General features: G+C 44.0%; 1 protein-coding gene across 1 annotated transcript in view; it reads left to right on the top strand.

Annotated features, from left to right (window-relative positions):
* The window catches only part of NT5DC3 (5'-nucleotidase domain containing 3), a 71,567-nt gene that overhangs the window by 24,754 nt on the left and 27,500 nt on the right, over positions 1-19,313 (top strand). Inside the window, exons 2-5 of the mRNA XM_055236361.2 lie at positions 1,926-2,110; positions 10,482-10,556; positions 11,035-11,090; positions 18,708-18,798. Of these exons, the coding sequence (XP_055092336.1) occupies positions 1,926-2,110; positions 10,482-10,556; positions 11,035-11,090; positions 18,708-18,798 (407 nt within the window). The remainder of the gene's footprint in view (positions 1-1,925; positions 2,111-10,481; positions 10,557-11,034; positions 11,091-18,707; positions 18,799-19,313) is intronic.

Genomic DNA, 19,313 nt, shown 5'->3' with positions numbered 1-19,313 from the left:
TTTCTTTTTTTTTTCTTTTTGCTGTTATGGATGGAAAATGAAAAACTGATTTCTCAACAGTGTTCCATGAAAGCAAAAAAAAAAAAAAGAAAAAAGAAAAGACTGCTAAGATGGTATCTTCAGACTTCTTTTATACCTTCTTGAAAGCAGTTCTTTGCGCAGTGCCGTGAGAACTGAAGGATGATGTCATAGTGATGACTTATTTCACTACTGCACTATCTTAAATGATTTCTTATTCTCCTGCTTTCTTAACTTAGTCTTTTAAAAAATCATAGGTGGTGATAATTGAGAGGTAATGATGAAATAATTCTAATAAGTATTTCAGCATATTGGAAAAATAAGATCACCAGCATGCCCTATTGCATCTTAGATTTTTTAAAAGGGTCCAGTAGACTCATGGAAATTGTAAAGTGGAATGAATTTTTGAAAGGCTTCCAAGAAAAAAATAGAAATCATGAAGTAGCAGTCCTTACAAATAGTTAGAACTGCTCAAAAAAGAAACCCAAACCTAACATCCAGTAGACTCTGATGGTAGAAGGTAGTCACACGTCTACAAACCCATCTGAAGGAAATCATCTGAAAGGCGAAGATTAACACATGAAGGTGCTCATTGCAGTGTTATTTTTATTAAATAGGAAAAACTTAAATATGTAACATAGAGTACAAGTTGAACATCCCTGATCTGAAAATCTAAAATCCACAATGCTCCAAAATCTCAAACTTTTGCATGCTGACATGATGCTCCAGTCGCTCATTGGAGCATTTTGAATTTCAGACTTTTTGATTAGGGAGCCACGATCGGTAGGTATAATGCAGATATTCCAAAATATGAAAAAATTCTATATCCAAAATGGTTTTGTTCCCAAACGTTTTGGATAAGGGATGCTCAACCTGTAGTAGGTTGATTATGGCACACCAATATATATCAAAGTCTCACGCAATAGTTTATTCTCAAAGAGTATAGGATCATGATGGAATATTAAATTTAGTGAGCTCAATGCAAACCTGTATATATAGTGTGAGGTTAGCTATGTGAAATGTACACATAGAAAAATGTTGGCAGCAAATACATAAAATGTCAGTAGTTTTTTTCTGGGTGGTGAGATGATGTATGATATTTAGATTTTGTTAACTATACTTTTACTTTCTAAAATCTGCAACATGTATTTTTTTAAACAAATCCTTTTTGTGATGTTGGAGCAAATGTTCTTTTTCGGTAGCAAATGTTCTTTTATTGAGGAATAATTTATATACCATACAATTCACCCTTTTAAAGTCTCCCATTCAATGGTTTTTAGTACGTTCACAAGAGGTGTTCAACCATCACCATTGGCCAGGTACAGAGGCGCACGCCTGTAATCCCAGTACTTTGGGAGGTTGAGGTGGGTGGGTTGCTTGAGCCCAGGAGTTTGAGACCAGCGTTGGCAACACAGGGAGACCCTGTCTTTACAAAAAGTACAAAAATTAGTAGCATGTGATGGTGTGTGCCTGTAGTCCCAGCAACTCAGGAAGCTGAATTGGGAGGATTGCTTGAGCCCTAGAGATTGAGGCTGCAGTGAGCTGTGATTATGCCACTGCACTCCAGTCTAGTTAACAGAGCGAGACCTCATCTCAGTCCCCCAAAACCATCACCACCATCAATGTTAGAACATTTTCATCACCACAAAAAGAAATTCTGTGCCATTAGCAGTGAGTGGTCCTAGGCAACCATGAATCTCCTTTCTGTGCCTATGGATTTGTCATTTCTGGACATTTCATATGAATAGGATCATGCAACATGTGGTCTTTTGTGGCTGGCCTCCTTCACCAGCATGTTTTCAAGGTGAAGCACATCTCTTTTGTAGTCTAGTTTACTCATTTTTTTTCTTTAGAAATCATACTAACCCTTATTATGTAGTATAATGTATTTTTTTCTCTATTTCCAGAATTGGTTCCTTCCATTATGAGCAACTTGTTGAATCCAGATGCCATTTTCTCAAACAATGAAATGAGCCTGTCGGACATTGAAATCTATGGCTTCGATTATGATTACACCTTGGTGTTTTATTCAAAGCACCTCCACACGCTGATATTTAATGCTGCACGGGACCTTCTCATCAATGAACACCGGGTAAGATCACAGGGACATTTCAGGCTTCTCCCTCCCCTTTTCCTCTTAGAACAGTCTTGAGCTGACGTGACCCCAAGTCTGCCACAGAGAAGCCATTTAATAAATTGTTGATGAATGAATAAGTAGATTTTGTTCCCTTCCAAATAACTCTTATCTGGAAGATGATAGTTTTTTTTAAAAAAATCTTTAGATGTGTTTTGGCAAAAGACTTCCCAAGATGCACATTAGTGGAGATTTGGCTGTAGATATTTACACTCTCGTCTTTCGTAGAATGACACAGTGTCTCCTGGAGCTTGATGAATTGGCAGCCTGCCTGTTGAATTCTGGTTAGGAGGAATTCCTCAAATGATAGGAGATGTTTTACCTTCAACACCAATTTGAATTGCTAAGAGTACAGCATATTTGAATGTCGTTCTTCTGATACGTAGTATTGTTGAGAGTTTTTAATGAGGAAGGAAAAAAAGAAAATATGCAACCCTATCATTTTTTTCTGTAGTCTGATTTGAGTACACATTTCAGGAAGCAGGATAAGAAGTGTCCTCAGAAGTCTTATGGGCCCGTACCCTTTGAGACCCCTCCCGGGAAGTACAGCTCAGCTCTCCATCTCAGACAGGTGCACGTTGCCATAGGAGGTGGTTCTGATTTTGGGGAAGTTTTTCCATGGGTTGAATAATTCTGCCTTCATACAGCTCTCACCATTGACCTCTTTTCTTCCTTGATATATTGCTTCACATGTTTCTTAAGCCTCCTTGTGCCAAGCCCTGCAGTACAAGCTGGGAAGATAAAGATGAGTAGGAGACAGGCATTGCCTGTGGAGAACCAACAGCCCAGTGGGGTCCTCGGTCATGTGGGCAGATCAGTTATGCAGCCTCCTAGTGGAGGTCTCCTTAGACATTGAATGTGTCTGACTGTGATGGTTAGAACAACTTTCTCTGCCTTAGGGAATTGGGGAAGCAAAGAAGAAGGTGATATTTCAGCCAAATCTTGAAGGAGTTGGCAGCAAAGGAGGGCTGAGGGTGGGTATGAGTAACTTCTAAACCCAAATTATGCAAACTACTATTTTATATTTAACCATTCGATTACCAGACATATAATGGGCTAGTGTTGTATAGACCAGCCATTACGCCCTCTAAGACTTTTCCCAAGTTGATCGTTCTTAGCTCTTTTAACCGTTCTCATTTGTCCTCTTTTCTTTTCATTGTCCTAGTCATCCTCCTTTGTATGCGCTCTGGTTTGTTTCTCTCAAATGTGAGGCCTTGAAGATGTTACCCCAGGTGGGGTCCGGCTAGAGTGGAATAGAAGGAGACCATTACCTCCCTGATTCTGGATGCCATACTTTTATTAATGTAGCCAAAGTTCTCCTTAGTTTTGGATCCTAACCATTTGATTGAGCATATTTTCTGATCCCCCTCAGCTTTTGGTTATCAGTGGATTTAAGCAACTCATTTTGTCCATATCCAAAATGCAGTCGTGGCATTTGCCAAAAAGAAGCTTCCCTCTGCCACTAAGCCAGCAGCCTGCTTTCTTTAGCTATGGCCACTTTACTAGATGTAAAACCACCTTGCCACTTGGCATCCAGTGGCAGGTCTCGTTTGTTCAAGGGACTACTCTGTTCCATCTAAACTGCGGTCCTTTGCCTGGATCATCAGATGAAAGCCAATTAAGAACGAGGTGGTTCTGACCTTGGTTCCTGCCTGCCACCCCATGCCATCTGTTCACCACCCCCTAAAAGGTGGATCCAAAGGGGTGTTGCATTGGTGCTGGCATTTCAGTCCCATGTCAGCTGCAGTGTTTTCTGTGACTTTGATGTCATTTATAAAAAGCAAGCCATGATCTCAGTGGCAGTGTTCATTGATTGTCCACTAGGTGCTGAAAGCACAGGTTCTAAGGCCTCACTGCTGGGGTTCAAATTCTGCCTTTATCACTTGCTTCCTGCATAATCTTGATTGACTCACTCAATTTCTCTGGACCTCAGTTTTCTCCCCTGTAAAATGGGCATAGTAACAGTGCTTTCCTCACAGTCACTGTGGTAAATGAATTAATAAATGTAAAGTAGATGGCACATAGAAAACACTCAATAAATATTAGCTATTTATTAATACTAATACTATTATTTCTAATCTGCACAACAACCCTGCACACACATGTTGTCTCTGTTTACAGCTGAGGAAACTGAGGTTCAAAAAATTAAGCTACTAGATCAAGGCCACAGCCAGTAGGAGACAGACCAGGATTTGAACTCAGGTCTGTCTGTTTCCAAAGGACTCTATTCTTTCCTCGACTCCATGTTGCCTCTCTTACGGGGTTACTAACACCTTTCCATCCTACAGTTTTTTTGGTTCAGATGCAAATAAAATATTCATGAAAATAAAAAATTTATGAACATAAAAAATTTATGAAATTTGAGGGGAAGAGAGATGAAATAGATGGATAAAATAAAAGCTGCAATCACTATTATTTGAAAAGCCTCTAGATTTAAGATCATTGAAATTTTATTCTCATTATGTCTGTTTGTTGCTTTGATAAAATTAAAAGAAGTTATACTAATTATATCAGGCATATTAGTAGAGTCAATTATGCTTACACAAATTTTTCTCTTCTTCTGATTAGACAAAATCATTCTTCAAAGATGTACTGAGTTCAGGGCCATTTTTGCAGCCAAGACCAATGCACTTTGTGTAGTTATAGAGACGGAAAGACATTTGCTTTTGAGACGCATGGTCATAGAACAGTATATTTGCAATTTAGCATCTTTCCAAAAAGCAAACATAAAAGGTTCCAGCTCCTTCATAATTACCCTTTTTAAAAAATAAGAAATTTTTACAAAAATGGAAATTTTTTTAAAAACCGAGTAATAACTGTCTATATTTTGATTTTATTTGTCCACCAAGGAATAGAAAGGGAGGGGTAGAAGAGCTCTTGATTTCATCTCCCAGCTTCACACCTTAGTCAGCATTTCTTCTCATTAGTTGGCACCGTTGATCACCTGATTGTTCATATCCAAAGCATCGGCTGTGACCCCTCACACTCCGTGTCCATGTCTGCTCTCTCAGCAAATGCTATGCTCTCTTTTTCCTTTAAATAAACTTTTAGTATAGTTTTAGGCTTACAGAAAGGTTGCAAATACTGAGTTCCTGTATGTATACACCAATGCCCAGTTTCCTCCAATGTTAACACTTGAGTAACGTACATTTGTTACAACTAAAGAACCAATCTTGATACATTATTATTCACTAAAGTCCATACTTCCTTCAGATATTTTTAGTTTTTACTGAATGTCCATTTCCTGCTCCAAGATCCCTTGCAGGATACCACATTGCAGTTAGTTGTCATGTCTCTCAGGCGCGTCTTGGCTTTGACAGCTTCTCTGACTTCCCTTGCTTTTTTAAATGACCATGACAGTTTTGAAGCGTGCCAATTAGGTGCTGCGTGCGTTTTCCTTATGATTAGCCTGGGTGATGGGTTTGGGGGAGGAAGACCACAGCGGTGAAGTGTGGTTTTCATCCCATCATAGTGAGGGCCTCCCCAGCCTCCTCCAGCCGCCTTCCCTCTTTCCCTCCTCCCCTCCTCCCCTTCTCCCTTCCTCCTCTCCTCCCCTCCTCCCCTCCTCCCGTCCTCCCTTCCTCCCTTCCTCCCCTCCTCCCCTCTTCCCTTCCTCCCCTCCTCCCCTCCTCCCTTTGTGCAACGCAGAAGGGCACAAAAACTAAGCTCTCTGAAATCCACACAAAACACGACACTAGAGTAAAATGACCTCATCAGGACGCTGGCCCACATGAAGCACAACTCTCACTTACCTGCGGAACCTCCTCCCCTCCTCCCCTCCTCCCCTCCTCCCCTCCTCCCCTCCTCCCCTCCTCCCCTCCTCCCCTCCTCCCCTCCTCTCCTCCTCCCCTCCTCCCCTCCTCCCCTCCTCCCCTCCTCCCTTCCTCCCTTCCTCCCTTCCTTCTCCTTGAACCTCTAAACCCTTTCCTACTTCTGCCTTGGAGCACTCTTTCTTCCACCAGATGAGGCTTGCTCCTGGCTTGCCTTTTTTTCCACTCTGCAGATCTGTGAATGCTTGTATTGCATTTTCTTATAGAACATACACTCCGAGGTGTTATATTCTGTGTGTGTATTTGTGTATGGTCTGCCTCCCCAAGTAGAATGGGAACTTTGCAGGGGCAGACATCTTTGTCAGTGTTGTTTGCTGCTGTATTCCCAGGCCCTGGCGTTAAGTAGGTACTCAGTGAACACTTGACGTCTGCATCCATGAGGTTCTGCAGGTAAGTGAGAGTTGTGCTTCATGTGGGCCAGCGTCCTGATGAGGTCATTTTACTCTAGTGTCGTGTTTTGTGTGGATTTCAGAGAGCTTAGTTTTTGTGCCCTTCTGCGTTGCCTCTAATTAGACTCGTAATTTAGGCTACTTTAAATATTAAACTGAGACCTCTGGAAAACAGGTATGTTTATAGGCCTCTGGACCTCAGGAACCCACAGCAGTGTTGTAATGTAGAGGTTACTAGCTGTATCTGAGAGCTGTAATTACCCAGGACTGTAGGAATTAGGCACACATGGAGAAGTCCTGGGTTCTCTGCTGTATTTTAGTATTAACTTTGCTTGAAGCTGTAGGGACGTTTCTGTAGCATTTTCAGGGGGACACTTTGCTCTTTATCAGCACACAGGAGTTTGCCCAAATTTTAACTGGGATTAGAACAAAGTCAAGCTACTAAAGGAAACCAGACTGGGCCTAAATTAGAATTTTAATAAAAACCCCAAGTCAAGAGCTTTTATCTTTTATATTTCTTACTGCTTTTAGGGATACCAGTTATCTCCATAATACCTCACCTTGGGTGAGTCTTTTTATTTTTCCCCCTTGGATGAAAAGTTTCTAAATTATGAAAAGTCCTGAAAATCTAGCTGAGACCGTTGGAGAGGACTGTAACCAACTGGCCGCTGTGAGTGGCTCTGGTTCCTGGGCTGGATGTCACTGTTAACAGATGTTCTACTGATGCTATGTGTGTATGTGTTGGAAATGGGCCAATCACGAGGATGTTTTTGACTAGGCTGGTTATATGGGGAGATTACAATTTAGGGGCAGGAGTAGAGCATAGAAATCATCCTGGTCAAATGGTTTGACTAGAAGAGGCCTTGGAGAAGACTTACCTAAAGTCATACAGGAGATTAGCAGGGTCTAGTAGGGTGGACCTAAAATCCCAGGCCGCCAGTTCCCAATCCAGCGAAGCCACTCAATTTTATTGAGCACTTGCCATGTGCCAGGCACTGCCCTGACTTGCCACACTCATTTTTGGGCTGAATCCTTTACACTTCCAAAAGGATAGGATTCTTGTTATCTTTACTTTGTAGATGAGAAAACCAAGGCTCAGAGGGACAGACGACCTTGTCCAGGGTCACCCAGCTAGCACATGGCAGGACCAGGATTTGATGCCTGGTCTGTCAGCCTGGGAACCTGTATTCTTCATTATGACATTGTCCTGTTGGGGCTTTTCCAGCTGCATCTGTCAGTTTTCAAGGTCATTGATATGGTTTGGCTGTGTCCCCACCCAAATCTCACCTTGAATTGTAGCTCCCATAATCCCCACGTGTCATAGGAGGGACCTGGTGGGAGGTAATTGAATCATGGGGGTGGGTTTTTCCTGTGCTGTTCTCACAATAGTGAATAAGTCTCAAGAAATCTAATGGTGTTATAAAGGCGAGTTCTCCTGCACAAGCTCTCTTGCCTGCTGCCATGTAAGATGTGACTTTCCTCCATGATTGTGAGGTCTCCCCAGCCATGTGGAACTATGAGTCCATTAAACCTCTTTCCTTTATAAATTACCCGGTCTCAGGTATGTATTTATTAGCAGTGTGAGAACGGACTCATATAGTCACTCACTATGATCTTTGGACCAAATAAACATTGTGTATTTCTCAGGAGTGGCTCCTCAAGAATAACATTGAGAGTGAGAGGTAAGGGGAATGTGAGTGTGTGGAGGGCATGTCCTGCTGGGGAGCCCCGATAAGCCTCATTCAAAGAAAGAACCACCAGACTTTTCAGCAGTAAACACTCTCTTATTGAAGTGCCAGCAATCAACTAAAATAGTTGGTGCTCCACTCGTAACTGCAAATGCTTTCAGCAAACTTGTTGAGCCCCTCTGAGGTGGCAGGTGCTGCTGTCACAGGGAGGCGATGAGTGTCCAGTATATGGTGGCTCAGAGTTGGTTCAGCATTGATTATGTGGTGGTTAGGGGTGGACTTGGGTGTGACACAGACCTGGGTTCAAATACTGGCTCGACAACTATCTAGCTGTGTGACCTTGGGCAAATTCCTTGCCCTTGATCTTCAGATTATTCAATAGTAAAATAGGCTTGAGATGCCCTGCTTCCTTCATGCTGGTGTAGCGAGGGATAAAGAAAGTCATAGAAAGTGTCTAGTATGTGGCACATAGCAAATGCTCAGTGAAGGCACCTCTCTCAGTGACATATTAATATTTCTTTCCTGTCTGCCCTCTTATTCATCCATCAGTCACGAGTTTAACAAGAGATTGCAGAGCTGCTGAAGTCCCTCGGCCCCCCTTCAGTAAGCAGATCCAGGGTGCTAGGCGTTGGGTTCTGTGTCAGCTTGTCAAGTATGTCTGCAAAAATGCAGGACCATACACAGGGTTCTCAATTCTTGGAAACGCCCATGAATGGAAATGTCAGTTTGGTGATTTCTTGGCACACATGGCAGTTGGTGGATAAATGATCCCAAATGTGACATTTGAGCTAGTGCTTCGTGCAGCTTGACTTGAAAAATTGCCACATGCAGGTCAGCCTGCTGGTCCCAGGAAATGTTTTTGTACAAATGGAACCCTGGCCATGAAATATTAGCAGCTCAGCCATGGAAGGAGGTTTCCTGGGCATCTTAATAGTTGTCTGGGTTTTAACTTAAGTAACTTGCATCACAATTGGAAGGTCCTAGTGATGTCGCCTCTCTAGACTCAGGAATAGACGTTCTGTCCTGCAGGTCTGTGCTCCGAGGGCAGAGGGGCAGTGGGGAGAGCAGGGGAAAAGGCCCCAGCCTGATTGCCCACCATACCCTAGCTTGTTTCATTCAGAACATCTGATGTCCCTCTGAATAAAATAGGGATGGTAGGGCCTGCCATGTAGTAGCAGCAGAAATGGTGCCCACAAATCAGTGCCATCCACAGGGTAGCTGATGTCCTAATTCTGAGATTTAGGGAGAGAAGTAAGGACTTGGTGCAGTAGATAAGGAGGAGCCAGCAATTTTGCATAGTGTGAAGAATCGCTTGATAATAGGAAATACCAGGGGAGCTGGGCTGCTGTATTAGTTCGTTTTCAAGCTGCTGATAAAGACATACCCAAGGCTGGGTAATTTATACAGAAAAAGAGGTTTAATGGACTCACAGTTCCATGTAGCTGGGGAGGTCTCACAATCATGACAGAAGGCGAAAGGCACATCTTACATTGGCAGCTGGCGAGAGAGAATGCGAACCAAGTGAACAGGTTTCCCCTTATAAATCCATCAGATCTTGTGAGTATGTCGGAAACCGCCCCCATCATTCAATTATCTCCCACCAGGTTCCTCCCACAACACGTGGGAATTATGGGAACTGCAATTCAAGATGAGACTTGGCTGAGGACATAGAGCCAAACCATATCCGCTGCCTTCATAACTCTTCTGAGACAGAGTGCCAGATAGTAACCATAATCCATGTGCCAAGGAAAGGGCCTCCTTAGGCCTAGTGTGGGGAATGCTGTGTCTGACGGCCACAGGGTTGCCCAGCTGGAGGGTGGGCAGTGGCCAGCAGATGAGAAAAGCAATGAAAGCTCTATGGAGAGGCCCCACTCTGAGAAGTTTTCACCTTAAGGCTCTCCGTGAAACCTGGTAATGGGGCCATCCAGGGGCCTGCCACATCAAGGTGCTCACATATGAGTTGAATGGATGGTTGACAGTGAGTTTGAGTAAAGCTGTGCTTCCAGTATTGGGGGAACATTCCAGCCTCTCTGCAGCAGCGTTGAAGATAAAAGGAGGGAGTGATGGGTGGAGATTGAAGCCGATGTGTGCCTGGGGTCTTAGGGATCTGGGAGTCTAGGGACACAGGTAGGGGAGGGAAAGAGAGGAGAGAGTTGAGAGAAGTTGGCAGGGGAGGGAATGAGGCCCAACCTGTGCTTGGGCAGATGGACAGGGCGTAGGGCAGGATGGAAGGCTCTGGCCAGGGTGCTTGCTGGGAGGCGCCTGGACTGGAAGCGGAGGGACAAGCTGTGGTCTGCCCCTTCTGACCCCAGCTTTCCACTGGTGTATCAACTACCTCAGCCTTTGTACAAGGGCCAGATCTGGATAGGATCCTGCATTTAGCACATTGTTGGCTAAAACCAGTTCCTTTCTTCTTTCTTAGTATCCAGCAGAAATCAGGAAGTATGAGTACGACCCAAATTTTGCAATTCGTGGACTTCATTATGATGTACAGCGGGTAGGTTTACTTCTCCTGTTTTTCTGTGGTTTAATGATGTTTGGAAATGAAATGTACTCTTGGTACTTTTCCCTACTGAACAGGCAAATTAGTTTTAAATTGTGTTATTTGGGACTGCAGAACCAAATTTATTCACATATCTTTGGATAGAATCTTCTGGAAGAGACTATGTATTAGAAAAGCATAAATGCATTTAGCTATTTAGGAGGTGCTGTTTATTTCTAGTTGTCATTTTGGTGTTTTGAGGAGGAACCAGTTGCCATATCTATTTTTTTCCTCTGTCTTTTGCAGATAGGCCATTTCTTTAAAGAGCTGTACAGCACATTAATTAACAAGCAACCCTTCCAGGAACATACAGTGTGCTTCCTTGCTAGGGAAGCCTAATGTTGTTAGGATTTATGATGACACCTGGGACGGCTCACGTAATATGCAAATAGTTACACATTATTTACATGTGCATATGTTTATGTTTTTAAAGGCAGTATTAATGAAGATCGATGCTTTTCATTATATCCAGCTGGGAACTGTCTACAGGTAAGAGTAAGAGGAGATACATTTAATTTACATGAAGTAATCAGGTGCTTTGGGTTTCAGGACCCTCTGACTGTTTAATGATGAAGAGGGCTGCAGTGTGAATATGAGTCATTCATTCACTCACTTAAGAGCATTTGTTGAGGCCTGCTACCATGCCAGGTGCTAAGGGCTTGGTGTGCACTGATGTCCTCAAGGAGCTCAGAGTGTGGGTGGGAAGTCATGTAAGTAAACTTGACTGCAGTTCAGAGTGACAGAGGTGATGATAGAAATGTGCTCAGAGGTAGGGAGCAGTCTGGAGGACTGGAGGGAGGACTGGTTTTCTGGAGATGCTGGCTAGCAAGCTGAGGGAGGGTCCTGATGAGGAGACTTGGAGCAGGAGGGCTATGGGGGTGAGGGAATAGGGTTCTCCTTCCCACCATGGTATTTGGGTGGTTTGGATATTGAGACTTTTTTTTTTTTTTTTTGAGATGGAGTCTCGCTGTGATGCCCAGGCTGGAGTGCAATGGCACAGTCTAGGCTCATTGCAGCCTCTGCCTCCCAGGTTCAAGTGATTCTCCTGCCTCAGCCTCCCGATTAGCTGGGACTATAGGCACATGCCACCATGCCTGGCTAATTTTTATATTTTTAGTAGAGACAGAGTTTCACCATATTAGCTAGGCTGGTCTCGAACTCCTGACCCCAAGTGATCTGCCTGCCTCAGCCTTCCAAAGTGCTGGGATTACAGGCATGAGCCACCATGCCCCGCTGTCTTTGTAACTTTTAAAATGGAGGATTTGGCCTTTTTTTATTCTCCAATTTGGGAGGGGATTTAGGAGTGTGATTTGTATTTAAGTGCACAGCTTATACTTAAAAGTACATATATCTTAGCTTACATTCTTCTCTCACAAACTGTTAAAATTAATGCTTGTTTATTTTTATAATCAAAGTGAAACATGGATAGAGTCACACAAACAGGATTAAAGATGTCACAGGGGTCAGCAGCAATCTTCTGTGCTCCCCTCTGCCCCTAAAACCTTTAAAATCTTTAGATTTTTTAAGTAATGTGCTCATTCTTCTATTTCCTAATTTATTAATTCTGGACATTGTCCCTGCTGTGGTAGATAAGGACTTAGCTTTCTGGCACCTCCTCCCACTTCTCCAGTCTCATTCCTCTCATCTCATTCAGATCTCAGTTTTTGGTGGTTGTACTGGTCACTGTTTACATTATGATTCAGAAGGTCTTGTCTGGTTCACTTTTTTTTTTTTTTTTAATTGAGATGGAGTCTCCCTCTTGTTGCCCAGGCTGGAGTACAGCGGCAAGATCTCGGCTCACTGCAACCTCTGCCTCCCAGGTTCAAGTGATTCTCCTGCCTTAGCCTCCCAAAGAGCTAGGATTACAGGCATGTGCCACCACGCCCGGCTAGTTTTGTATTTTTAGTAGAGACAGGGTTTCACCATGTTGGCCAGGCTGGTCTTGAACTCCTGATTTCAGGTGATCTGCCCGCCTCAGCCTCCCAAAGTGCTGGGATTATAGGCGTGAGCCACCACACCCAGCTGGTTCACTGTTAAGCCAGGTAGTGCAGTGCGATTATTTTCTTTCTTGTACGATATTTTGTTTTTCTTAGATTTTAACAATAATCTCAGTTTTTGTTTGCCTGGTTTTCTGTGTAGGTATCTCTGATTTTTTCCAAATGGTCCATTACAAATGTTAGGCATGTATTTATTTTCCAATAATTCAAATGTTTTCAATAATCTGTCACTTTTTTTAAAAAAAATTGACTCTCCCCTCCTGGTCTGATCTGGTTTGGTTGCTTGTCTTGGGACTTCCCTTTGCCACTTTCCCTGTTTCAAGTTCCCTTCTCATCCTCTCTCTGGCTTTACTCCCTCATTTTGCTTGAGTATATCCTCCAGTAGCCTCCTGGTGCCTTCCTGTGCTGAGCCTTTCTGCAGCTTGTGGTGGGGAATCAGTACTTGTCGTGGGTGTACCCTTGCAGGCCTCTGTTATCAGTGTTAAGTCAGATACCTTCTTTGCATCCAGTGTTTGTCTTCCAGTGTCTTGTAGAAATGTCTTGTCTGTTGATGTCTTTGCTCTCATTTCCTTTGACTGTTTTTACTGTCACTTTAATGGTGTTTCAGGATGGAGAGGAGGTGGTGGTGATCATGGTAATAATATTACTAATAGCGACTAGCAAATACTGAGTCTTGCTATGGGACAGGCACTGTTATAAGGGTTTTGTCTGAGTTAACTCATTCAATCCTCAAAATAACTATATGAAGTAGGTACTATTATTAGTGCCAGAGGTGTTAATAACTTGCCCAAGGTCACACAGCAAATAATTGCCTGGGCTAGAATTCAGACCCAGGAAGCCTGGGTCCGGAGTCTGTGCACTTGGCCACCATGCTGTGTGGCCTTTCTTAAGGTATAAGGGATAGTTGGAGTCCCTCAACACATTTTTTTTTGGGGGGTGGGTAATGAATCTATTTTAGTATGGACAATTACAAATAATCTTTCCAGCAAGATCACATCTTTTGCGGGAACATAGATGGAGCTGGAGGCCATTATCCTTAGCAAACTAACGCAGGAACAGGAAGCCAAATACTGCATGTTCTCACAAGTGGGAGCTAAATGATGAGAACTCATGGACACATAGAGGTTAACAAAAGACTCTGGGGTCTACTGGAGGGTGGAGGGTGGGAGAAGGGAGAGGATCAGGAAAAATAACTAATGGGTAGGGTACTAGGGCTTAGTACCTGGGTAATGAAATATCTACAACAAACCCCCATGACATGAATTTACCTATATAACAAAACCTGCACGTGTACCCCTGAACCTAAAAGTTAAAATGAAACAAAAAACTTTTCATGTATTTTGTAAGTAACATGTATATTAAATATAATTAATACATTTTTGTGCACATGTCTCATTTTCTTAGGAAAAATCTTTGTAAGTGAAATTGCCAGGTGAACGTTGTTCCTTCATTTTAAGGCTTTTGAAATGGCTCAGTTGACCTCCAGATTGTACCATTCCCAACAGACTTAATTTATATTTTAAAGTGTTGCTACATTTAACATATTCCAATTTTTAGTTTTTCTTTCTCTAAACCTCTTAAATGAACATTCATTTGTTTCCCTACTCACAGCTCCTAATGTTTTCCCAGAATTATTATTGCAGTGATGAGGGTGGGGGAGAGAGCGAAGAAGGCAAGGTTATGCATGTTTATGAGAATCCTCACCAGGTCTCTCTATTCTGTCTCTCCATCTCTGTTTCTGCTGTCGGCCCCCTCCTTAGACACTTACCCCTTCTCTCCTGGGTTCTTGGGGTTTGCTGCAGTGCACTCCATCCTGGACGTTCTTGCCAGACTGATTCCCTAAATCATTACTCCCAATAATCCCCTCCTCTGAATCCCTGGATGGCTCCCTGCTCTCTACAGAATAAAGGCTAAGCCATATGCTTAGGCTTAGGTTTGAGATTTTTATCAACCTGCTTTAAACCCTTTGCTTCCTCTTCTTCCATACACAGCTCCTTGACTTACTAGATTGGTCAAGACTCTTGGTTGAAAGTGACTGAAACTCAAACTGGCTCAGAAACTAATTATACAGTCCACAGACAGAGTGAGTTTGCAGATGTGGCTGGCTCCAGGGGCCAAATTGCTATTGTCAGAACTCTTTCCCTCTCTTGGCCTTCCTCTCTGGCTTGGCTCACTCTCAGGCAAGCCCCTCCTGGGTGACCCCTGGCACTACCAAGCCCACACCCCCACCCAGCTCCAGGTCAAGGGGAACAGAGGAGCTTTGTTTCTCCACATTCCACTGGAGTCTCAGGACTGAATCTCATCAGAATGACTTGAGTCATGTGTTTGGTACTGAACCATTATGATGAAGAGAGACAGGTTGCTGGGCAGGCGAAGACGGCACAGGGATTCTTTTCCCTTGACATCTTCTTTCTTGCCACCTGGCACTTGCTCCTGCTGGTGTTCTGCCAGGGTGCAGTTTTCCTTCCTCTCTGCTTCTTGAAATCCTACCCACCCACCATGGCCAACTTGTGGTGAGTCCTCTGCTCACCCTCTCAGCCTGAAATGCTCTTTCTCCCCACTCTTCTCCTGGGGTTCACAGGAGAAGAATTGCCTTGTTTCTTGTATATACACTGTCCATTGTGTCAAGAAGTATGGACAGTAGAAAGAGCCACTGAGGCATTCAGGAGGAAGGAGCATTCAGAATGAGGCTGTAGGAAGTTCACTGTTGCATCGCTGCTGAGAAGGGTGTTGAGGTGAGCTGGACTCTGGAGGGAGTGTGTGGACTTGAGTCACACACACTTCCTGGGTGCGAACCCCAGCTGCATGGCTCACCCGTGTGTGGTCTTGAGCAATCTCTGGACCCTCTGAAAGCCTTGGTTTCCTCCTGTAAAGCAGGCATGATTCCAGTGCCTGCCTAAGGGGCAGCTTGTGAAGATGAAGCATACCTGCACAGGGCCCAGAATACAGGGTGGTGCCGCTGGGCTTCCTGCCTCACGCACGGGGTTTAGTCCACTGAGCCTTGCGTGCGGCCGTTTCCACTCTTAGCACCACTCAGAGAAGAGTATTAGAGGGCAGGAGGATGTCTGATGGAGACAAAAACAGCCTTTCTCTGCCCTAATGTGTTAAATACATTAAAAAAAAAAAGCCAGCCCGGCCAGGCGTGGTGGCTCATGCCTGTAATCCCAGCACTTTGGGAGGCCGAGGCGGGTGGATCACGAGGTCCGGAGATCAAGACCATCCTGGCTAACACGGTAAAACCCCGTCTCTCCTAAAAATACAAAAATTAGCCGGTCGTGGTGGTGGGTGCCTGTAGTCCCAGCTACTCAGGAGGCTGAGGCAGGAGAATGACGTGAACCCTGGAGGCGGAGCTTGCAGTGAGCCGAGATCGCGCCACTGCACTCTACCCTGGGCGACAGAGCGAGACTCCGTCTCAAAAAAAAAAAAAAAAAAACCAGCCTACCCCAAAGCAAGTCATTAGGAAGCCTTGTACCTTAGTAGTTTAAGAGCCTGGGCATGCAGAAATGTCACTTCTCTTTCACACCAGAAGGGGCCATGAATGAGAGAAGGTGGGAAGAAAGTGTCCATCTCAGCCTAGTTTGTTTCTAAGCCCTGATGCACAGGTCTCCAGTCCCTACACCAGGGTGAATTTTATGATGTTTGGCCCACAGGAGTGAGTGCTGCCGGCTGGGGAGGTGGAGAGGGGTTCCCTATCACAGCCCCATTTTTGTACCTATAGTTTAAGTTTTTACTAGGAACCTTGTGAAAAGCTGGGGTGGTTCCTTTCACAGCCACACTAGTGAAACCTCTTTATAGTGCTTACATATACCAAGTGTTCTATACATAGTAGCTCCTGTGATCTTCTCAGTGACATCAGGAAGTAGGCACTTTTATAGTTCTCTGCTTTAAGAATGAAAACTTTGAGATCCAAAAGGGATAAATTACTTATCAAGGTAATATCCCCAGTGATGAAGGGAGCGGGGATTTGAAGCCCTGGCAGACTCATTCAGATCTGTGCCCCTAACCTCGTGTTTCTCACGCAGAGCTGGGGAAAAGGAGCTTCCACTTCGATCTCAACGCTGGTTGAGGCTGCATTCAGATGTGGCCGGGCAGTCTGCCCGTGCCTGCTGCAGTTGTGCTTGGCATTTCGTTCGATGCAGCTGCTTCTTGGGGAATTCAGCTGGCAGATTTCACTGCGTCTTCTGAGCCGCCATTTGGTTGCTTGGCTCTTGTGGATGCAGCCAGGGTAGCTGTGCCTTAGAGGCAGCAGTGGCTTCCAAAGGGCAGGGAAATAACTCTGACCCGGCTGAATCACTTGACTTTTTATATTTTCTCTCCAGTGTTAGAGCCTTAGCAGTGTGGACACATGACTGCTGCTACTCAGCAAGGGCTGATTTCCAAGGTCACTGCCTTGAATGATCTGGCTTAGTGCCAGTGTCTTATCTTATTTCTGGAGCAAAGATGAAGGGAGTCCAGTGTTTCTGTTTTTTCAAAGGTCAGTAGTTGTAACAGGTTAATCAAGATGAGAGGCAAAATATTAATGAATCCACTCAGATAACTTTTTAAAGTAATGTGGGTGATGGAGACAGAAGGAAAGAGGTTGAAGTGATCTTTTTGTTAACGTTACATATCAAAACATAAATGATATCGTACATAGGTTTTACTGTGGACCATGTGGTTTTGTATGCTAAGCAACCTGTTGTGTTAGTAACTAAAATTCTTCTTGAATTATTTATACTCCTGTTGTAGCACAGCGTGATATTTCCTGTACTATTCAGTCTGTAGTTTCGTAATCATTGGTGTCTATTTCTCCAGCACTTTCTCCTCCACAGGAGGGGTGGAGGAGCAGGTATTTCCCCTCCTGATGCTTGAGAGTGGATGAGTCCAGGTGAACAAGTGAAGGCACCTGCTGTAGTCACTGGTGGCAGAGGCAGGAGTGAAATCCTGGCCACTGACTTCACAATTCTTTTTTTTTTTTTTTTTTTTTTTGGTATGTGGAGGAGGTGGATTCATTTGCAGATTCCAGAGGCAGGCAGATGGTAGATGAGGAAATTGGCCTTCAGTGTCACAAAGCATTCGGAGTCATTTCCTCTCCAAGGTGGTGGTGCCACAGGGCTTCCTGCCTTATGTCACGGGGTTTAGTCCACTGAGCCTTGGGTGTGGCAGTTTCCATTCTCAGCACCTGTATTAGTCTGTTCTCACGCTGCTGTTAAAGACATACCCGAGGCTGGGTAATTTATAAGAAAAAGAGGCTTAATGGACTCATAGTTCCACATAGCTGGGGAGGCCTCACAATCATGGCAGAAGGCGAAAGGCATGCCTTACATGGTGGCAGACAAGAGAGAATGAGAGCCAAGTGAAAGGGGAAACTCCTAATAAAATCATCAGATCTCGTGAGACTTATTCACTACCACGAGAATAGTATGGGGGAAACAGGTCCGGTGATTCAGTGTTCTCCCACCAGGTCCCTCCCACAGTCTGGGAATTATAGGAGCTACAATTCAAGATGAGATTTAGGTGGGGACGCAGCCAAACCAAATCAGCCTCTATCTCAGGCTAGAGTATTGGAGGGCAGGAGGATGTCTGATGGAGACAAAAACAACCTTTCTCTGCCCTAATATATTAAATACATTAAAACAAAAGCCAGCCCACCCCAAAGCAAGTCATTAGGAAGCCTTGTGCCTTAGTGGTGTAAGAGCCTGGGCCATAGAGCCAGAAAGCCTGGGTTCTAATCTTGACCTACCACTTCCTACTTTGGTGACCTTGAACAGGTACATGACCTTTCTTTGCTTCAGTTACCTCAGCTGGAAATGGGAAGAATAATAGTGCCTCTCTCCTAGGATTGTTGAGAATTACACGAATGACTAGGTGTAATTCATATCTGGCCTATAGTACGTGCCATATAATATTAACTATTATTATTCCTGCTCTTGTTACCAATAGAACAGTAGTAGTAGTAAATGTAGTAGCATCTTACCTGATATTTGTAGCATTTACCTGTGGCATATTTTGCCTCGTCCTGATGACAGTGTCTTGCACCTCAATTGAAAAATCCCAGCACTGCACAGGGATGTGAAAATCACTGGTTTCTCTAGTTGAGCTCTTTAACTGTACCATCTGGTTTTTCCAGAGGCCTCAGTGTTGTCCCTGATGAAGAAGTCATTGAAATGTACGAGGGGTCCCACGTGCCCTTGGAGCAGATGAGTGACTTTTACGGAAAGGTAATGAGAAGCACTTTATTCATTTAAAGCAGCCTTTTTCCTTCTTGAAACATGGCCTTGTCGATCTTACCTACTGCTTATATGGAATTGACAGGGAAATTTGAGATTGTGTGTTGAGAGAGACTAGTGTTTGAAGGGGACACCCCCAGATTCTTTCATGATTCTCCTTTCTGAAGCACTTCCTCCCCACCCGATGAAGGCTCTTTTCACCTCCCACATACCTACCCCATTTGCCACCCCATCTCCAGGAATGTCCCTAGTTTCTGGAGTGGGGCTCCAGAACAGATTGGGGCTGTCAGTGTGACAGCTACTGCTTTCCCTGACGAATGGCTGTGAAATGCCAGAGTTGATGGCTACATAGCCACCCTTTTTACCTTCAGGGAAACCTCTGCTTTTCTAACTTTTGTGGTTCTCTTTCCACTCAGAATTTTTGCTTCTTGTCTTATTAGATGCACTCACTTACTTGCTTTGTCAAAATGAAATGGAAGATGCCTGGTCAGCTAGTAAACTTAGTA

Source organism: Symphalangus syndactylus, chromosome 13 (genome assembly GCF_028878055.3).
Source record: "Symphalangus syndactylus isolate Jambi chromosome 13, NHGRI_mSymSyn1-v2.1_pri, whole genome shotgun sequence".
NCBI classification, from domain to species: Eukaryota; Metazoa; Chordata; class Mammalia; order Primates; family Hylobatidae; genus Symphalangus; species Symphalangus syndactylus.
The sequence above is the reverse complement of the archived record's forward strand: the minus strand, read 5'-3'. Positions and strand labels throughout refer to the sequence as shown.